This window comes from Acartia tonsa, chromosome 13 (genome assembly GCF_053477335.1).
Source record: "Acartia tonsa isolate MP-2025a chromosome 13, ASM5347733v1, whole genome shotgun sequence".
Lineage (NCBI taxonomy): Eukaryota > Metazoa > Arthropoda > Copepoda > Calanoida > Acartiidae > Acartia > Acartia tonsa.
The window spans coordinates 12,475,375-12,498,853 of NC_137272.1; the positions used below are offsets into that span (position 1 = coordinate 12,475,375).

Sequence of the window (23,479 nt, forward strand, 5' to 3'; positions counted from 1 at the left end):
GCGATTTTAATCCCCCTGGTCCCCCTCTCAATCCCCTTAACCCCTTTAATTCAGCCACTCGACAGTTGTGTTTGCTGTAGGGGTACTTGAGGGATAAAACAATGGAAAATAAATTTATATACATCCCCATTTATGATAAACAAAGTTACCCCATCTGTAGTTAAAATTATTCGTTGAAAAATTTGGAAACCACAACAAACAACCAAATTTTAATAAAAGTACACAAAGTTGTTAGGCCAACGCATAAGATAGCATGAGTATAAAACTTTGGGTACCAGTATAATTTACAGTCCAATGTCCCCTCCCTCCTCCCTGGTTAGCTGCCCTCCGGTCACACAAGACCGTAGTAGTAGTTGTAGTAGTTGCATATGGACAGGGGTGACAGAACAACAGTTTTCATGCATGTCTTTAGAAAACCCTTTAAATACAGGGACCTTGGGGGTTAAGACAATGAACGATGAATTGATTTACATACCCGATTATGATAAACAAAATAAACCACACCATAGCTTAAAACTATGTGTTCAAAAGTTTGATCACTGCTTGATTTGAACCAATCAATAAAAATTTAGCAAAGGTACCCAAAGTTTTTTGGTCAACAAATAAAAAATGATTACAAAACTTTGGGTATTAGTGTTAAAGAACTAAATTACAGGATTGTTGCTTAATAAAGACATTTTAAAGTTTTGGGTTAATTATAGGGATACCTCGCTTGCGTTCCAAATTTTCTTGGATTTATCCTTTTAAAAATCTTAATTGTTAATACGATGAACCAAGAGGTTTATTACTACATGTAAAAAATATCATGTCAGAATAAAAAATCAACTTTATTTAATTGGAAGTACTTAATTTTTTGTGATATTCATAAAATTGCTATGCATACTAAATTGTACCTTACTGTTACAGGAATCATCATGGAAAGGTTGAAATTGATAGGACGATTCCAAGTTAACATTATTCAATATTGACAAAACAAGAAAATATAATCTGGCATCGCTGATTAACCACCACAGTAGTTTGGTGAGTCAATGAAGGGCAAGGGCGAGACTACAGGTGGTTGTAAGGAGGAGGGGGGGGGGGAATTAGAGCAACAACAAAATCCGGGGGGGGGGGAAGAAAGGGAGGGGGATACAGGATAAATGTTGTTGTACACCTGGCTAAGGTTGTTGCGTGAGTTTCATAAAAGGTTGGGGGTTGGGGGTGAAATGGGGAGATGAAAAGGGTATGGGGGTGAGGCAACAGTCGGTGTTTGGTAGGGGTTGAGGGGGAGGCAACAGCGGTTGCATATTGTGGCGCCTACATTTGGGGCCAAATCTCTGCTCCATCTATCTATCCATGCTGTTGTCTATCTATCTATCTATACAACAACATAGTGTTGTTGATAGATGTTGGGGATTGAACAATTGTGCAAGCTACAGGGGGTTGTTGTTGGTCTGGGGGGGGGGGAGGAGTGAAAGGGGTGATATGTTGTATTACCTTAGGTCAATTTTGCTATTCTGTTCTACTTTTCAAAAATACGGTGGGGGGGAGTAAGGGGATTTAAAAGAAGGCTGTTGTTTAATAAAAAAAGGGAAATAAGGGCCTTTAGGGGGTTAACTTTTATCTTATCTATTCTTATGATACATGTTTAGGGATGAAAAAAGAAGGGGGGGTGGGGGAGATGAAGTATTTTTGAAGAAAACTGGAAAGGCACGGGGGTGAGCTAGAAAGGTATTATATAGACCTTGTAAAGAAGTATAGGGCTTAGTTAGCTGTTGGATTCCTATTACCATACACACATAATGTGGGCCAAAATCCTGGTAAATTCATTCATTCAATCATAACACTTAAATAACATTTTTCAACAAAACTAAATTTCTTAATTTTTAAGGGAAAATTATGAAATTTTATTTGTGAATAAAATGTTATTTTTGTGGTGTATGTTATGATAATAATATACATACATGTTGAAGTGAAGTTTAAAATGAAAGTGATTAGTGCATGCTCTGCTCTTCAGGAAGAAAAATAATGTTTTGTTGATTTTTTACCAAAACAGGATGTACCCAAAAATAAGTGTTTTTTGCATTTAAAAAGAATAAATAGTAGAAAATGACAATTAAACATTGTTTTAAGCAAAGAATCTAGTTTTGACTGCATTGAAGCAAATTTTTTAAGAGATAATTTTGCAGAAATGGAGTGGGACATTGGTCTTTTATTTACAATGGTACTTAAAGTTTCGTAGTTGGTTAGCTGCAAAAACTTTAAGGACTTAAATTATATCTTGATAGATTGATGCAAACAAATATTCAAACTTTTCAGCCATTAATTTTAATCTACAGAAGAGTTACATTTGTTTAAAATCAATTTTCGTCCATTGTCTTATCCCTTAAGATCTCAGTATTTTTTTTAAATTATAGGTATTGATTTATTTAAACCTTTTACTTGTCCTGGTGTTCTATTTCCTTTTTTATTATTAGTAGCGAAGCTACTCTATAATTTGAAATGTCCGTCTGTCCGTATGTCCGTCTGTCCGTATGTCCGTATGTCCGTCTTAGTTTGGGGGAAACGTGATTTTCTCGGCTCCTATAGAAGATAAAAGGCTGAAATTTTTTGACAACATTCCCATTATCAAGGAGCACAATTAACTATAAAACATCAATGTCGATAGGACCGCTTTTTAGCAGGTTTTAGGCTATTTTTGTATTTTTCACATTTTTCTCCATATCTTTGGTGTTTATGGTCCGATTTCCAAAATTTTTTCAGTTATAGAATCAAAATTAAATTTCCTGTCGTTTCAAGAAAACAACTATGACGGTCAGACTGCCTTTAAGCAGGTTTTAGGCTATTTTTTTATTTTTCACATTTTTCTCCATACCTTTGGTGTTTATGGCCCAATTTCCAAAGTTTTTCAGTTATAGATATCAAGATTAAATTTCCTTTCGTTTCAAGAACACATCAATGGCGGTCAGACTGCCTTTTTGCAGGTTTTTGGCTATTTTTATATTTTTCACATTTTTCTTCATATCTTTGATGTTTATGGTCCTTTTTTTTAAATTTTTGTAGTTATAAATATCAAAATTAAATTTCCCGTTGTTTTGAGCATCCAGTATGTAATTTACTTTGACCGTCAGTCTGTTAGTCATAGTACTGAAATATAAATAAATATTAAGAAATTAACAAATGTTGAAAAGGTTTCGTGATTTTTTCCTAATATGCATGCTTTTGTCAACTAATATCTAAATTCTTATTTAATTGTTTATGCTTCGCTACTTATGGATGTTGTCATCCTTGTTATTATCTTTAATTAAAAAATTCTCGTGTTTTATATGAAGAAATACTTAATTTTTGGGTCATCCTTTTAATTTAATCAATAGTTATGAAATAAAATATTTTATAGAATTATATTTATATTAGTTAAACTTTTATTATTGCTTATATAGTTTTAATAAAGATTCAATTTTAAATATCATTTTATAAAATGTCTTAAATTGCTTTCATTTTTAATTATATTTCAACATGTATTATGTATTTTTCATATGCTTTAAAATAATATTTTAATTATATGTATGTATATAGAATTTATGTATACCTAATCTGATTTTTATACGTATACAATTTTAGTATTATATTTATTTATAATTATACCTTTTTAAATTAAACATATGTAAAAAGTATATTTTTATATAAATGATGATAATTATATTCATAAGCAGCGCAGCAATAAAAAAGTTTTAAGAAAAATTTAAATCTGTATATAATAGATGTTTTGGGAATATTCCCTTTCGTGCAAACGCATCTTAAGGGGCGTTTCATCGTATTTTCACAATAGCTTTTCCCCTATTTTAGGGGGCTCTAACACTGCGGGGCTCATTGATTAACCCTGCAGGGCAATCACCTAACCCAACTTAACCTAACCTAACCTATCAAAAGCTAATATAAAAACACATTTAGTATTATTTTGTTGTTATTACTGTGTTAATATTGAACCTTTTGATGGACGTATGGACATGATATAGTCATAGAGTAGCTTCGCTACTATTAAAATCCACAATTAGAATATTTAAATACTTTATGTCCTAATCAAGATACAGACAAATAAAAATACATTCCGGTGAGTGTATGAGATAAAATCTTTTCAGAATGCCACCAATAAAGTGATTAGTTTCAGAGGGTTATTATTGTTCGAGGGGTAATTAAAAGTAATAGGATGTGTGTGCAATAACTTGCTAACCGTCGATTCGATATGGTTCTCCTTTACAGCGAATCTTTTTATTTATTAGTTTTGGGAAAAAAATCTCTGAAAAAAATATCAACCATTTTTTATTTTATTTCAAAACTAAATTTAAAGTTGAGGATCGACATACCCCCCTCCCCCTTACCTTAAGTGACCCTAGAGGCCTCTAGGGGCGTATCCGATAGTAGTCTAATATGTCTAATATTCCCACAGTTATTAAAAAAGTTGGTCGTCAAGTCTAAGCAATGTTTATGGCTTAATTGACGATAATTGTCTTGACCAGTCATCAACATAGATAGATAGATAGATATTTAGCGAGACAGATATAGAGGTAGATAGATACATAGATAGATAGATAGATAGATATATAGATAGATAGATAGATAGATAGATAGATAGATAGATAGATAGATAGATAGATAGAGAGATAGAAATATAGATGGAAAGATAGACAGATAAATAGATAGAAAGATAGACAGAAAGCTAAACAGAAAGATAGAGGGATAGATAGATAGAATGATTATAGATACATACATAGACAAATAGATAGAATTATAGACAGAAAGATAGATAGATAGGTACATTGATAGTTAGATACATAGATAGAGAGATATTTACAAACATAGATAGAGAGATATTTACATACATAGATAGATAAGAAACGACAAACGCAGGAGTCCCAAACGTCGGAGTGGACACTTAACCTAACCTAACCTATTTTAGACCATCTTACAGGTTTTTTAAATGCCTAACCCCTGCGGGGGGCTTATTTGTTCATTCATATCTTAACCTAACCTAATCTGTATAGAAATACTTAATAAAATTAATATTTTAAAACTCCTGTTTGTCCACTCCGACGTTTGTCCTGGAACCAGATAAGAGATATTTTTAATTTATCTTACTATGTTTATCTTTAAAAAAACAGATTTGTAAATGAAGTAAAATAATGATATTTGATTAATCTAAGTTTTTAAAAAGTGATTATTAGATACGGATAATGATTTCATTATTTACATAGTAGTCAGGGAGGGAGACCACATAGCCGGATAATTAATTTTTTACCCCAATCTTGCCCCAATGTCAAAAAGCTATGAAAGGAAAACATTTTTCGTGAAATATTTATTACACGACCAATAACCACCCCTTTCCGCCCTGAACATTAATATAATATACATAAGAAATATTGTTAAAAATGGATGCAATATAAAAAAAAAGATATACTTATAAAATAATATTTTAATGGCCCATTTCAAATGTTTGGCATTTCATACTACTATTAACGCTTTTCTAATAAATAATATTATGTTAATAATTTTTTAAATTTTTTATATCCATATTTAAACAAATCTATATAACATGGTGTAATTAAACATATTATCGAAATCGAATGCATAATTCAAAATCATTTTGTGACGGGATAGAGATTCTGAAGATTTTTTTATAGTGTAGAAATTACTTTGTAACTAAGGCATGTTCGGACGTTGATAGATAGTCTGATGGACTAAGAATAGATTGGTAGACAAATAGATAGATAGATGTATTAATATATGGACAAATATCGGATGTAGAGAGAAAGGTAGATAAATATTTAGATAGATGGAATGATAGATGGATTGCCAAATAGATGGATAGATGGACAAATAGAGAGATTGATATATAAATAGATTGACAAATAAATGGATAGAGGTTAAAACTGATAGATAGATAGATATCTGAGCAAATAGATAGATAAATAACAGGAATATAGATAGATTGACTAACAGATAGATAAATAGACAAATAAATAGATAAATGTATTAATTTGTAGGTAGATAGATAAAAAGAGAGATAGATGGAAAATAGATAAATAGATGGAAGAATCAATAGATAGATAGATGATGAAATGGGTGGCAATTCCTGAATCTATGCACAAAATTCTTTACTTCTTGCTAGCACATAATAATTTCATAGAATTCAACAACGGGGGCTTTAAAATAGAGGGACAATTCGACCACTTTTTAACATTAATATTCTCAATGTTCAATAGATTTTCGTAATTATTATTATTTAAGAAATATTTAATTGAAGCACAATTTGATAATTTGATTTTTAAACGTCTATTAATAAGAACTCTATTGTTTTTAGAGTGATAGGTTCCAAGAAGTTTTGCCTTCCTTAAACACCCAAAAAAAGAAAGAAAAAATTTAGATACTTTTAAAATGTAGAAGAAGAGATAGATCAATCACAGATGATTTTTTTATCTGTAAATTATACTTGTTCCCAAAATATTATTGAAAAACTTTGGGTACTTTTGAATAAATCTTGGTTGTTTGTTTCAAACTGGCAGTGTGCAAACTTTTCAACCAATAATAATAAAGTTTAAAGGGGTAATTTTGTTTATAATATTGGCTTATCCCATAAGATCCCTGCGAATTACATTATTTTTTAAAAATATTATTTCCTTTATCTTAAAACACCTGCAATTTTTTTGCGAAATATTTGCCAAAAAAATAAGCATATTTTACGAATCGATTTGATTTTTTTTTATACATTTCTGATTTTGAAGTTTTAAAAATATACTATTCCGCATTAACTCTCATGGATAAGAAAAAGATACCTAACTTTCATCTATAGCAATTTAAGCAGTCGACAGTTCAATAATTAAATAACAAATTGAAATTTAATAACATGAGAAAAAGTAAAAACTACAAACAAGGATTTTTTTCTTTTTTCCCACATTTTTGTTGACGCCAGAAAAAAAATTGTTGGCGTTTTGACATTTTAGATAATTGGAAAGGAAAGGGAAAAGAGGTCAAAAAGTGTGTCAGGAGCGAAGGTACTTTATATTAAGGGGTTGTACGTCCGTACGTCAATTATCAATTGTAAAATATGACCACAATCGAATATTAATTTTGTAAAAATTAATTCTGGACATTGATTTTAAATTGATTTGATTATAATAAAATATTAAATAGGAACAAACTTGTTTGCTATTATTATATAACTATTGTAGGGATCTTAAGGGATAAGATATTGGGCGATAAAAGATAAACAAAATTACCCCATTACAAAAAAAAATTAAACTTCTAGTATGAACAAACCAATCAGGAATTAAACGAAATTTTTAAGTCATCAATGACAGAAAGTGTTTTTAAAACTTTGGGTACCAGTATAATATACAGCCAAGTGTCCCCACCTCCCCCCCCCCCCGGGATTGTTATTGTAATTTAAATAAAGCTTCAGAGTTTCCCTTTAAATTATTTGATTGAAATTAGACATTTAAAATTAAATGACAATCACTTATCTAATTTATTGTGCGTTCATATCCGCAAAATACCTTATAATATCAAAATCATCGAAATTACAAAGATTATTACAACAGCACAAGCTTCACTGTCATCAAGAAACACCCTTTCTAATTTTTTTGCTGTGTTGCCTTTGGACTAAAACTTTATATAAAAGTAAAAGGATGTCTTTCTGTAGCTTAAGATCTCATTAACTGCTAGACCCATATGATTCCTTTAAAGTAAAGCTTCTTAAAGGTCCAGCGGATGTTTGTTTTTATTTTTATGTTAGGGTAACTCAACATTCCCATGAGAAATTCCTCCCAGAAAAAAAATAAAAATCCCCCTCTCCCAAATTTTTTTAAACTATGAAAATTGAAAGTAAAGGGTAGACTTATCCTTCTCCAATGCTCTTTCCCTCAAATGCCCCTAGAGGCTTCTAGGGGGCGAAGCCGCTAGTATGGTATAATTAACGTATATATTAATGTGTGGAATTGAATTCACGTCTTATAATTCAACCTTCAATGGCTCGACCCCTCTATGTCATTGTTTTAATGTATACAGTGATATAACAATGATAGAATAATTAATCTTTCCTCCAAAATTGTATAAAATTATGTTTTTGGTAGATTGTAACTATTGGGAGTTTAACGGGGTGTAAATTAATTTTAACCTTTTTTAGCTTACAAATTTATTTTTCCATTAAAAAAAACTTTTATTTGACATTAAACATTGTTAAATTAGTTTTAAACTAGCGGCTACGCCTCTAGCATGTAGGGGCTCTATTCGAGAATAGCAAATAATTGAACTGTAAAATATACTGGTATAAAAGTTTTATAACAAAGTTATCTAATTCGTTGACTCAATAATTGGTACTTTTAATGAATTTTAATTGGTTGGTTCCGAACGTTTCAACCAATAGTTTAAATCTACAGAAGTCGTAATTCTGTTCATATTCATTGGTGATGTATATCAATTTATTGTCCATTGTCTTATCCCTTAATATACCTGAGTTATGTTATGTGAGATGAAACAGAGGGAATGAGTAAAAATTGCGTGACATAAAAAGTTATCAGTTATGATTGATTTCATGCAGGTGTGTGTGTGTGTGTGTTTGTGTGTGTGTGTTCGTGTGTGCGCTATGGGCCTCATTTTATTGTAGCAAATCTACTCTATAATTAGCAGAAAGCTTAAGGGATGAGACAATAGTCGATAAATTTGTATACATCGCCAAAGATGATAAACAAAATTACCCCTTCTCTTGATTATGTTCTTCCTTTCAATAACTTTGAAAAGTTTTTCATACAATGTTATTTCGCAAACTTTGGTAGTTAGTGACTATAAATCAAATAACTTGATAATGTAAATCACGCACTTTTGGATCTATGTTATTTATAAGAAAAGATTGTCAGGGCTCGGCAGCCGTAGCTGCTAGTTTGGCAGCTGATATTTAATATGGTATTATTAAAATAAATCATTAATACATTGCTTGAGTAGCTTCTAGAGCTAAATTTTGATTTCTTCGGGGATGGAAGGGACATTGGACTGTAAATTACACTGGTACCCAAAGTTTTATATCAACGTTTTCTTATTCGGTACAAGATATTTGAGTCCAAACTTTTCAACCAATAATATAAATCTAAAGAGAGACTATTTTTTATTCATCAATCCGGGGAAGAATATTAATTTATAGTTCATTGTCTTATCCATGAAGACCCCTGCATTTCTTGATCATTTGAAGAAATCTTTCAAATGTAACTAATACACTTGTTGATCTATGTATTTAAATATAATTGCTTTTTAAATTATTTGTAGCGAAGCTACTCAATAATAACAAAACGTCTTTTTGTTAGTGATTTAAACACTTTTGTGTCCATCCCAAGTTATTTCATTCTCTCAGCTGCAATTAAAGATATATCTTTAAAATTCCATGTTATTAGTCCAATGGAAAATTTGCTTTACAACTCATTTGACTGTCCGACTGTTTAGCATTTATTGTTTGTATAGATTTTATATATTTTTTAGCTTTGCTACTAATGGATGTTGCCATCCTTATTTATTGCCATATTTAATTCCTCATTGATCTATAATTTCTTATAATAGCGTGTCTAAATGACCATTATCATGATTATTATCATTGGAAACAAAAATAATTTATATATTAGAAATTAATGCGGTTTTTTTGGTGTGACGAAAAGTTTACAAAATAAAACAATAGAATTTATTCTCATCATGTTAGATGTCGTTTATACAGAGAGGGAGGGGACATTGGACTGTAAATTAGTATGGTACCCAAAGTAAAATGTGTTGAGACGACTCAAAAACCCCTTGAGATCAAAGTAACATATCCATATTCTTCAATTCTCTATCTTTGAACTTTGAGTTGGTTAAAGTTGTCAGTGTTTAAATCTGTCAACCAATAACTGTATAATTCAAAGGGCTAATTTGTTCATCATCATTGAGGATAAACGTCAATTTATCGTCCATCGTCATCTCTGAGAATCCATGCGACTACAATTATGGGAAAGAAATGACCTTATAAATTCTAAAAATATTTATAAAAATGTTGCCTAAAAATTAAGAAAATATTTATCACGTAATTGTTACAGAGTAATAATATTAATTTGACAAGAATCTCTAACATCAGACGGTTGGACAAACGAACATTAACACTTTAAGAGTGTACGAACTTAATAAGCAGAATATTGATTCATATGTCTAAACAGAATTGTATATAAATTTGTTGCAAAACTCTTTAAATTTATATCTATATTTAACTTATACCTATACATCTAAACTTGTGCAATAAATAAAATGCATTGTTAATAATATATTTGTGTTTCACATATTACATACAACAGAGGCATAATAATTATGGTTCAATTGTGTATTATATTTGGTATCTTAAAAAACAGCCAAGAAACTGTAATGCTATCAAATTATGCTTTTAAATACCTAATTATAATAACTTTAGCAAAGCTAATATAAAACAATGTTTGTCTATCCGTCTGTCTGTCTGTCTGTCTGTACTGATACATATTCTTAGCTACTCTTGGACGTGATCGTCCTTGTTATAACATATTTTGCTATTTTGAAAAAGTTTTTTAGTAGTTTTCTAATTTTCCCATATTATTATATGTGCAGTTATATTGTCAATAACAATACTACTTGAAGTTATTATCATCAGACATTTTATCAGGAAGAGGGGGGATAATGGCAGTTAAATTAATATTTCCGATATTTGCTAGCTCCTAATGGCAGAATTATATATGCAAGAGATTAGAGGAAGGTTTAACTAAGGTCCATTGTCTTATCCCCTGTATCCCTGATGTTATAATTGCTATCTGAAATAGTTAGTAGAAAGATATATAGCTATCCAAAAGGGATAAGACAATGGCTCATAAAATTGATGTACATCCCCAATGATGATACACAAAATTACTCTTTCTGTAGATTACAATTAGTGGTTGAAACGTTTTGACACTTAATGAACCCACCAATCAAAATTCAATTAAAGTCCCCAAAGTTGCTAAGCAAATGAATAAGAAAACGTTGTTATAAAACTTTGGGGACTAATGTAATAAACATCCCAATGTTATATTTTGTACTTATCGCTATTCTCATAATGAAGATTTTAAACATTATTATATAAACAGGAACTGTACAAAGTCATGACTCAAAATTGACCCATATTCATCTCTCCTATTGTGTACAAAATTATACTAGTTAGTAACTCCCAGGGATATTAAGGTATAAGACAATGGACGATAAATTGATGTACATTCCCAATTAGATGATAGACAAAATTACCCCTTTTCTTGGTTATATTGATTTTTGAAAAATTCCAGTTTGAACCAATCAATCAAGATTCGATAAGAGTCTTTGGGTATCAGTATCAAAAAAAGTATTTATGTAATGTATAAAAATATCATTTTGTATGGTAGAAAAATGCAAAGAAACATAACATTGGGACTTTATAAAAAAAAGGTTAATGACATTAAAAAATCAAAACATAAAGAAAAATGGATCTACTACAGTTCACGGTAAAATATTGCTGGTAACGAATATTGCCGAAAATATATGAATTTTAAAGGTTGCTAGCTTCCAAACGGCTGAACGTACAAATCATGCCCGCACACTATTTTAAGCGGCATAAGAAGGCCTACAAATAATCTGGAAAAGCCATAAATCAATAATGCATAATTATCTCGCAGTGCAGAGAAATGCGAGAAAAAGGTCTATTTTACATGTTTTTTCTTTAGTGAAGCTTTCCCTGTGCATCATTGGATCTTGGCTATTCCAGATTATTTGTAGGCCTTCTTATACCGCTTAAAATGGTGTGCGGGTATGATCTGTACGTTCAGCCGTTTGGCAGTCAGCAGCCTTTAAAATTCATATATTTTTGGCAATATTTGTTACCAGCAATATTTTACCGTGAACTGCAGTAGATCCAGAAAAATTAATCAAAATTAATTTTTAACTTCCCCGATCAAATTTTTCCAATTTTCTCGTGTCTGTGCTAATGTAAACAGTTCCAATTCGTTGAATTTGAACAAGAAATTTGAAAAATTTTCGCTGTCACATTCAGTTAACGCGCCAATTATTTTTTGCGGATTTTTCCTAGGCGTGGTAATAAATTTTCTGAGGAAAAAAGTTCAAATTCAATGATTAGTAACATATGGTAATGACAATAACCAAGGAGGGAGGGTACATAGGACTGTAAATTACACTGGTACCCAAAGTTTTATAACCATGTTTTCTTATTAGTTGGCTTAAAACTTTCGGTACTTTCAATGAATTTGCATTTCCACCAATGATTGTAATTACAAAAGGTTTAATTTAGTTCATGTTCAATTTATTGTCCATTGTCTTATCCTTTAAGATCCCTAAAAATTGAAAGAAATATCTAGTATGAGTCTTTCATTTAAAATATACCAATTAATAATTAAACACATAACTATCTATCTTTTATTAATATCATTTGATTTTCAGAAAAAAATTCGCGGTTCATGATTTTTTCCGCAAAAAAGTCTTGTCATTGTTTGTTTTAATGAAAATGGCAATAAATTTTAATTTTCGCGTTACATTTCGATTTTTCGGTGTTTGAGTTTTTAGACAAAAGTTTTAAAAAAATATTTTTTTAGTAAGGAAAATGGCCAAAAAAAACTTAATTATAATGTAGATTTGCTTGAAGACTTTATTAATTTCAGTACACATAAAATAAAAACTACTTAATTTCATACTTTTAAAACAAAAGAACTCACTTTAAAGTAAAAATGTAATCTATAATCAAAAAAGAAATATAGCTAAACAGATAGACTTATAGCTAGAAAGATAGATAGTAAGACAGATAGAAAGATAGAAATCCAGACTGCATACCTAGGCAAAAACGTGTGAATAAATTTTACAAGCCGTAATTCGCACACGCAAAAATTCAATATTTCAAACAAATCAACCAAAAAAAATTTAGAAAATGCGGGGAAAATCTAAGTTATGTAAAAGTATTTATTGATAATGCTTATAAAATTTGCCTTTTTTCGCATATTTTCTATTTTTTATTCTATTACCTAATATAAAATTCTTAGTAAAAATATAAAAACGTTGCAATAAAAAATTTTTACAAATGAATGATAAATAAGTATAATATGTACTGTAAGTAATTTTTACCATGCATTCTTTAATTTGCATAGTTTCAATTTTATTACAATTTTTTCAGCGCAGCTTCTTGATAATAAGGCTTCGACTGTACATCCCATCCCAGTACGTCCTTATATTGACTGTATCATCCTTGTTTATTAATTTATTTCAAAAATCATTTTAATATTATTTCAAATATTTTTATTTATTGAGACATTTAAAGAAATTTTGTTAGATTGTTATTACTGACCATATTAGTTATTGTAATATATGGTGTTATTTAATTGTTTTAACAACTGTTTTTAAATCAATTTTTGAAATAATGATATTAGAGTATTGTGAAGAAAATGAAAGTAAAGTTATGATATTTAGGTCCATAGGTAATAACTATATAATCAATAATCATATTCGTTTTTTCTAAAACTTTGGGTAATTTTATAAAAATTTATATTGGTTGGCTTCAAACAAATAGTTTTTAACTTTTCAACCAATAAGTTTAATCTACATATGACTTAATTTTGTTTATCATAATTGGGGATGTATAATAATTTATCAATCATTGACTTATCCCTAAAGATCCTGAAGCTGAACAAGTAACAGTTACCTCTTTTTAGCTCCCGAAGCACTTTTCTTCGACAACAACAATTGACCAGAGGCTAATTTAGATTCCGTTGGCTTCCAGGGATCGGCGATATGTTTATTGAGAAAAAATTAGACTTAACAATAATATTACAACCGTAGGACTGATATTTCGTTTTTTATCTTAAGGTGAATGATTTGATTTTTGGAATATTATGCCCTGTTGCAATAAATAAACCACACACTTATATACTCAAATAAATCGCAGGGATGGGATAATGTTGATAGACAAAACTACCCCTTCTGTAGATGAAAATTATTATTTGAAAAGTTTGGCCTCTACAACCGATCAAAATTTTATATAAAAAAAAGTGCGCAAAGTTTTTGGCTTTGTATATAAGGATAACATGGTCTTAAAACTTTGGGAACCAGTGCTTTTTACAGTCCAATGTCCCCTCCCTCCTTCCCTGCAACACAATGCACTTATTTGTGGTCTGGTCCCTGTAATTTAGATTTTCTGCTGGCCTTATATAACAATTTTTTTTATGTGTTTCTTCAAAACTACAATTATATAGCAGTAAAGTTGGCTGTTTCCATCATATCACACTTGAATCGTAAACGAAGGTTGGGTTAGATTGAGAAAAATTAAGAAGACTCCCTTTTAAGTGGTTGATAGTCAAGACAAAATACTTTTTTTTCAAATCTTCAATTTTAGCGGTTTTGTATGGTAATTTTGCAATTTTAACAAAATTTGATTTTTTTTGCGTAGAAACGGTTTCGGCAAAATTTTGTTATTGAAATCTTAGAATGCGAAAAAAATTAGGAAAAACAAAAATTATTATAGTCATGAAAAGCAGGTTGTCTTGGAATGGTTTTAGGCTATTTTTTGGCCCTTGGTGCAAGAGATGCAATCTTTAGATTACTTTTCACTAATTGTGTATGATTCGTTGGTCATAAATATCATCGTTCTCGTGAAATGGTTAATTTAACTGCCCCCATACAGATTTTATTATATTAAACAATACAAAAGCGGTCTTATATAATAATCAAATTAAGAAATAAAAGAAAGATCAAGACAATACAATTAAGATAGATGGACAGACAGACAGATATATCTGAACAATTAAAATCTTGAAAAGATTTTTAACAATTAAATTTAAGACATTTCTTTTATTGAATTGTGTTTTTATTATTATTATTATGTGATTATAACGGTCACATGATTTCAACATCTTACAGATAATTACGTAGATTAGATGTTTAAGATATAAATTAGTTATCAGAAAAAAAATCAAATGAAAAAAAAGCTTTGTAAAAAAGCTAATTTGAAACAAATTATAATATATAGTTGTATATATCTATCAATTTATAAATCTATCTGTTTAGTAGAAATCTATCTATGTATCAATCATTAAATCTATCAATTTATATGTTTATAAATCTATCAATTTATATGTTTATAAATCTATCAATTTATATGTTTATAAATCTATCAATTTATATGTTTATAAATCTATCAATTTATATGTTTATAAATCAATTTATTAATTATCTCATTATCAATCTATCCAATAATCCATCTATCAATCTATTAATCTGTCAATCTATCCACCCATCAATCCATAAATCTATCAATCTATGCATCAAAACACCAGATGTAATCTTACTGTTTTGATTTTGAAAGATGTTTAATTTATTGCAATTGGGTAGCCGTTGTTTTACCTTTTTGTTTTACTAAACAGCCAGGTTTTTAGCTGTTTTATTTAAGAATACCACAGTTCAATTTCAGCCCTGTTTAACATAATTTTTAGCTGTATAGTTGCTGTAACTGAAGGACTTTGAAACCTGGCCGATTTATCATTTTGTAATGTATTATTGCACTTTGGTATTTCATTCAGAATGCACCTGGAGTTTTTGATAGATAGGTAGCGCAGATAATATATAACCAGGGTCTTTACGTTTGTCTGTCTGTTCGCAGATTTTAACAATCGACTAACTTTGATAGTATTACATGTATTGTAGCAAATATTTTATCCACAACTCTTCTATGTTTTACTGTATAATAACTTAATGTTCTTTTGTCCTGTTTAAGATAGCATATTATATAATAGATACTAGGGTTGGGCCGGATAGAACCTGATCCCTTACTATTAGTATCAAACATAGTTATGACCCGCAGCTAGATAGCTAGATATCTACAAGATAGAGAGATATCCAGAATCATTTACCCCTTAGGCGAAATTATGACATTTGCCTTAACACAACAAAATAATTCATTCAATCACACCTACACACACACACACACACATACATACACACACAAACACACACAGATATACACATAAAAAATTATAGTTAGATATTGTTAAAACTGTTCTGTCGACTAAATAATTCAAGATTCAAATATTCTCTAAAGCATCAATTTATCAAATAAAAACGAAATACAATTAAAGATAAAAAACAAAATAACACATTTTGCTACTTCTAATGTCGGCCTTATGGTATACTTATCCTATTATATAAAGGTTTTTTTGTTTGAAGCTTGCGATTTTTATATCTACTAAACCGATTAAGTTCTCCTTTTAAGCTTCATATATTCTCGGGATGGTTTTAGGCTATTTTATTTTTTTTTAAATTTGAGTCTTTAAATGGTTTTATGCTATTTTTATGCAAGGGCACATCCACTCGTATATATAAAAGTTCTACCTTTATCCTTATTTTGATTTAAAGCATAGTTACCTATCATTTCAGCGAACACAAACACACCTAGAAATAAAGTCTTTATATAGTTGTATAATTTTCTTATATCAAAGAATTTCCAACGCCATTCTGATAGCTCAATCACATCAACCTTACTAGCTGACTTAAACAACAATTCTATTGTGATTATATGACAATAGCCGAGTTTAAAATCGCCTATAATGTCTCTAACAGTTCTGCGGTTTTCAAAATTGAGGTTTCATATTATAGAGACGTTTGATTGTTTACTTTTGATATAGGGATGCAGGGAGAGAATAATGGATCATAGATTTACATTCATTATATATCTATCTATCTGTGTGTCTTTCTATCTATCTATCTTTTTGCTAATCTGTGTATCTATCTAATTATCTAACTAGCTATTCATCTATCCATATAACTACACTTCTACCTTTCTATCTATCTATTACATTGTCAATTCATTTCGAACTATACATTCATCTATCTATTTAACTATCTATCCATCCATCTACCTAACTATCCAAATATACTATATATATTTGTCCATTTATCCATCTATCCATCTATATTTCTAAACATCAATCTACATATTTATATATCTATCTATCCATCAATCTACATATTTATATATCCATCTGTCTATTTACCCACCTAACCAACTGCCCATTTGCCTATCAATCTATCTATCTAACTCTATTTATCCACCTATCTATCTATCAATCCATTTATCCATCTATTTATCCATCTATCTATCTATCCTGATGAACTAATTAACAAAAAAACTTGCATCAATTAATTTCTTGGCTTAGTGGGGACCGTAAGATTTTATGCATTTTTTCCCATATATGCGGTTTATGACCAGGGATAAGGGACGGGGTAATAAATATAGTATATTTAGATGCTTACTCAGTAAATTTAACCAATAAGAAAGAACAACTTGGCTATATTATTGGTTATAAAGTGTACACATTTTGGGATAATGTACATATTATAGTAAATCTAGATGCCTACTTAGTTAATTTAACCAATAAGAAAGAACAACTTGGCTATATTATTGGTTATAACGTGTACACATTTTTGTATAATGAACCTATTATAGTAGATCTAGATCCCTACTCAGTTAATTTAACCAATATGAAAGAACAACTTGGCTATATTATTGGTTATAGAGTGTACACAATTTGGGATAATGGACCTATTATAGTAGATCTAGATCCCTACTCAGTTAATTTAACCAATAAGAAAGAACAACTTGGCTATATTATTGGTTATAAAGTGTACACAATTTGGGATAATGGACCTATTACAATAGATCTAGATCCCTACTTAGTTAATTTAACCAATAAGAAAGAACAACTTGGCTATATTATTGGTTATAAAGTGTACACAATTTGGGATAATGGACCTATTACAATAGATCTAGATCCCTACTTAGTTAATTTAACCAATAAGAAAGAACAACTTGGCTATATTATTGGTTATAAAGTGTACACAATTTGGGATAATGGACCTATTACAATAGATCTAGATCCCTACTTAGTTAATTTAACCAATAAGAAAGAACAACTTGGCTATATTATTGGTTATAAAGTGTACATATTTTGGGATAATGGACCTATTATAGTAGATCTAGATGCCTACTCAGTTAATTTAACCAATAAGAAAGAACAACTTGGCTATATTATTGGTTATAAAGTGTACACAATTTGGGATAATAGACCTATTACAATAGATCTCGATCCCTACTTGGTAAATTGGACCAATAATAAAACGACGTAGGAACAATCCGTCGGTATTATTGGTTAGAATGTGTAATAGAATAAAAAGCAAAAGAATCTTACGCTCATTAAAGCATCGTGCCCTTTTATTTATAACCAACTGAAGATTGTTTTAACATGAAACACTGTGTATTGGACTTATAAGAATAACATGTTTAATTTAACTGTGTTGATCACTCTATGACATGTATAATAAGGGGAAGATTATTTTATCCTCCATGCCCTGCAAGACATGTGATTATAAAATTTTGCAATTTCTTCAAATATTATGCGAAGTGCATATTAACTAAATTTTAAACATGTATTAATTATTTTAATTTAAAACTTTAATTTTGAACATGGATTAATTATTTTAATCTTGAGATTTAATATGATAAAAAAGTACATTTATAATTTATATTGTATTATTAAAAATGTCATATGCATATTTACATATAATATATATGTATGTATTTTATATTATACATCAAATATAATAGATTTATTGCATAATTTTTGACAAAAAAAGTTTTACAAGATTATTAATTTATTTATTTTTTGTTTTTAGGCCTCAGTCCTGTTGGTACAGGCGGTATTTGCACAAGAAGGAGCTGATGATCAGGTTAGCCAGTGCAGAGTTAGATAGATAGATATATAGAAATGTACAGAGATAGATAGATAGAGCGAGAGAGAGTGCTGTTGGTACAGGAGATATTTGCACAAGAAGGAGCTGATGATCAGGTCAGCCAGTGCAGAGTTAGATAGATAGATAGAAATATACAGAGATAGATAGATAGATAAAAAGAGAGTGCTGTTGGTACGGGAGATATTTGCACAAGAAGAAGCTGACGATCAGGTTAGCCAGTGCAGAGTTAGATAGATAGATAGATAGATATCTCATTTAAAAAGAAACTTTAACGGTAAGTAAAAAGCTATCGTTTTTACGTGCGATTTGATTAATTTGAAGTATAAGTTAAATGAAAATTAAAACTGTTTATTATGTTATCTAAACAGAGTTACAAATAAAAGTGAAGTATGATAAAAAAAAAGGTTCTTCAATCAAAGAGTTGGTTGTCTGTAATCTAATCTGTAAATGTTCTAATCCTACGGGGCTACACAGTACTTAAGTAATCTTACATTACTGTAGCTGGACAAAGTGTCCCAAAAAAATCAGTCTTGTGACGTCATTAAAATAAGAGATTATCCATCTCTTTTTAGGGGTTTTCTTCCCCACTTCTCCTCTTATGTCCTTCATTTATATGACGTCACATGGCTGATTTTTGAGACACTTTGTCCAACTACTACATTACCTGACCTAAAGCAATAAAAACATAGAAAAAACTACCCCCATTATTTACTTTTAATTTATTTCTAAACAAGGTATGGAATGTGTGCTTGACAAGGCACTTTGAGGGAAAAGCCCAGTTTTTTAATTATATTAGATTAGATTAGATTTATTATTCTTGGGTGTACTGTACATACATAGAAAAAAAACAATAATAAATGAATTAAATGAGTATTATATATTACATTTATATATACAGTCAAATTTTATTGATATGGTTAATTTATAAAAATTTTCTTCCCAAATGGCAGTTTCCTAAAAAGTAGGAAGTATGCAGTAATGTGTGTTCACACATTGTTTTCATACAGGCCATATAATATTTTTTTATTTAGACGGAGACCAGGCGGTTACGATTCCGGCGTCCCAGACCAAAACTTATTGACGTTGATGACCCCGAGGGAGAGCTGCAAGGATCACCCATCCCCGTTCTAATTCCAGGTGCGTCTTTTTCAAGATGTGTTAGAGAGATGGATGGACGGACAGACAGAAAGACGGTAAAAACTGTATGAATGATAAGCAAACTTATTTTATGTATATATAATACAAACTTTTTTAATTGCTGGAAATCTTTGAAACTTTTTCTTTTGATGAAATATTTTATTCTTTTTTTTTATAAAAATATAGATAGATAGATAGATAACAAGATAGAGAATAGATAGATAGATAGATACTACGGCATATTTGCAGTACACAAAGAAAATTTTAAACTAGTTCAATTTTGCAACTTCAAATAAATGCAATAACAATAACATCACTATGGAAAAAAATTGTATAAAACTAGTATACAAAATTGTGCATTCAATGATTCTTTGGGGGAGGGGGTAGGGTGCGTGTTGAAATAATCTACACACCCTTTTTTCACCTTCTACCAGGGAAAGAAAGGACAGTTGGTTATTTATTACACTAGTCCCAAAAGTTTTGTAATAACATTTTCTTATTCGTTGGCTTACCAAATTTGGGGACTTTTACTAAATTTTGATTGGTTGGTTTATTAAGTTTAATGTCCAAGCATTTCAAACACTAATTGTAATCTACTGAAGGTGTAATTTTGTCTATTATCATTAAGGATATACATCAATTAATCGTCCATTGTCTTATCCCTTTAGATTCCTGCTTACAAAGGAACCATTTAAATAAAAAAATTAGGGGGGGGGGGTAATTTTCCACTGTGAACAGGGCGGTGTGTAGGACAGAAATATTTTATTTAGTTCTAGTCAATTTTACAGCCCAACATTTACATAATTTGTGTGCTCACTTTACCACAGGGGTACAGACATAGGACACTGGGCACTAAAATTATCTTCCCCTAAACAAAATTCTTCTTTCAGTATTTTTATTCATATAAAGGAATTTTTATGAATAATATTTTGTGTTTTATTTACATAATAAAACAAACTAATCAAAATTCAATGAATGTCTCCAAAGTTGTTAGACCAATGAAAAATAAAACGTTATTATAAAACTTTGGGGACTAGTGTAATAAACAGCCCAATATCCCCTCCCTACCTGGTTTAATACCGCGTTGCAATAATTTTAATTGGAGTTATTCAAAATTTAGCCCTTTGGCTGAATTTACATATTTAGGATTTTTTTATTTCGCGCATTCCGTTTTAAATCTTAAATGTTTTGCTAGACTTTTTAATACAATTTTCTGTGTTGATAAATTTTAAGATATTTACAACTTTTATAACTAGGAGTACCTAAATAAAAGTTGGATGGCTATTAAAAGAATTGAAGAAACTTAATATTGCTTTTATGATGATAAAATAGAAAAAGAATATCATGACCAAAACGAATTAAAGTTTAAATAAATCTTTTGGCCAATTTCACTAATGGCAAAATTAGACATATTTAGCAGCGAAGCTACTCTATAAGTAGCAAACAACTGTACGTCCGTCAGTCTGTTTGAGCAAATTCAATGGCACATTTAATTTTACATTAACAAAGTTGTTGTTAATTTTTTTTATTTTATTACAATTATATATCTTTATCTTGTAATTGCAGCCGCCACCATGAACATAATTTTTCTTGTTTTAATGAAAAAAACTGAAATTGCACTTGGCAATTGTAAACGATAAATGTGCGTCAGTAGATTAGTCACATTTTATGCTTTCTTTATTTGAAATTAGTTTGAAACAAAATTGTTATCATGATTTAGATTTATTTCAAGTGCCTTTTAATTAAAATTAATTCTACTTTAAGTAGCACAGCTACTTTGTAATTAAAATTAATTGGTGGATTTACAAAACATATACCTATTGAATTAAATAGTCTATATAGATCCTAATCCCTATAAGAAGTATTAAGATTATTTTTTTAGTATTTAAACATTCTACTTTTTACGTTTTACATACGTACATATATTTTTTCTTCATTTTTTAATGCTTTGCTTGTTAAACAAGCAATGTAATTCAAAATATTACAATAATTAAAATATACAAAGAAAGATGTTTTGGTAACTTTAAAGACAAGTAAGTTCTTTTAAGCCTTAACTTTTTCAGTTATCAGTTTTCTTTTTTGGGTATGGGCAGCTTTTAAAGTTACCAAAGAATCATTTTTTGTAATTTCTAATAAAAGATATTAAACTTTTTTCAATTATTAAGTACAAGATGATTGCAACTAATTTATAATCTTTTAACTAAGATTAAAAATGAAATATCTTAAAATATCTTAGTGATAAGAACCATTGATACAGGGAATGGGCAATTAATAATAAACTAACATTCCACCAAATCATTATGGGTGCATTGTATTGTATCTAGAAGATGGAAAATACGGGGTGGGGGGATTGGTAATTGGATTAATTTATCGTCCAATGTTATATCCCTGACTTCAAACTGATTTAAAGGTCAGCTGAATTTGAGTTTCCAATTGTGAACATAGTTTCCTCATCCTATCTCAATATATACTACTAGCTAAAAAAGCTTCAAACTTCCAAAAAATCGAAATTTAAATTTTGAATGTATGATTAGTTTATACATTATATCGCTTTTCCCTTTGACCGGAGTAGCTGAAAATAGGTTTTGCAATATTTGGATTATTTGCTGTGCAACTTCGGAAATTAGGAAAGAAATAGGCAATCAATTTTCAGTTAATCGATTTGAAACTCATTAAGATTTTATTCAAGATATTTTCAACGTCATTGTTGATTGAATTTTTTTTAACAACATGAACAATTGTTTCTATAAGTAGTGCAGCAATAATCCATAAAAAGTTTTTTCTCCAAACAAATTATAGAAATTTTGTCAGTAAATAACTGGATATGACTTTTAAACCTTTCCTGTAATAAAAATATATTTCTAGGTTTTTTCTTCTCGAAATAAATAATGATTCTAAAGTCATTTTAACTAACATTATTGAGTAACGGACATGTAACAGATGATGGTTATAACTCAAAGAGTGGCTACACTAAATTAAAACAATAGAAGGAAATTTTTATTTAGGCTGTATCAAATTTTTGGGTGCATTATTTCAAAAATCAAACGAAACAAAAATGAAATCATTTTTATTTTAGAACTTTTGTGTTGCACTTAATTTCAATGTTTTATGACTGATAAATTACAATTAGTTCACATGTGGCAAATGGCAATGGCTGAGATCTAAGTTCTAAGATCTAACCTCTAAAGTAATTGCTAAGAGTCTTTTAAATTTTCTGTTACATTTAATAAACACACTATTTTAGCATTATTCAAAACCTATGCAAAAAAAATGTTAGAAGAATTTAAACATCTGTTAAAATTTTACTCATTGAAATGGGCATGCAAAAAAATAGGCGCAATCCCTTAAAGTGAAGAGTGGACTATAGAACTCCCCCCCCCCCCCCCCCCTTTATATTCAGCTCATGCCTTTAGCCCCTGTTGGATGCTCTAATACTGCAATGCTCTCGATCCTAACCCGTAGAATCCCTTTTCTTAAATTGTAAGCGACATTATGGGTAGATTTTCAATGACCCAATAGGAAGGAT

General features: G+C 29.7%; 1 protein-coding gene across 1 annotated transcript in view; it reads left to right on the top strand.

Annotated features, from left to right (window-relative positions):
- Nucleotides 1-1,678: 1,678 nt before the first annotated feature.
- The window catches only part of LOC145304594 (uncharacterized), a 33,385-nt gene continuing 11,584 nt past the window's right edge, over nucleotides 1,679-23,479 (top strand). Inside the window, exons 1-3 of the mRNA XM_080146513.1 lie at nucleotides 1,679-1,799; nucleotides 18,739-18,792; nucleotides 19,848-19,953. Coding sequence (XP_080002639.1) covers nucleotides 1,782-1,799; nucleotides 18,739-18,792; nucleotides 19,848-19,953 — 178 coding nt within the window. The 5' untranslated portion in view covers nucleotides 1,679-1,781. The remainder of the gene's footprint in view (nucleotides 1,800-18,738; nucleotides 18,793-19,847; nucleotides 19,954-23,479) is intronic.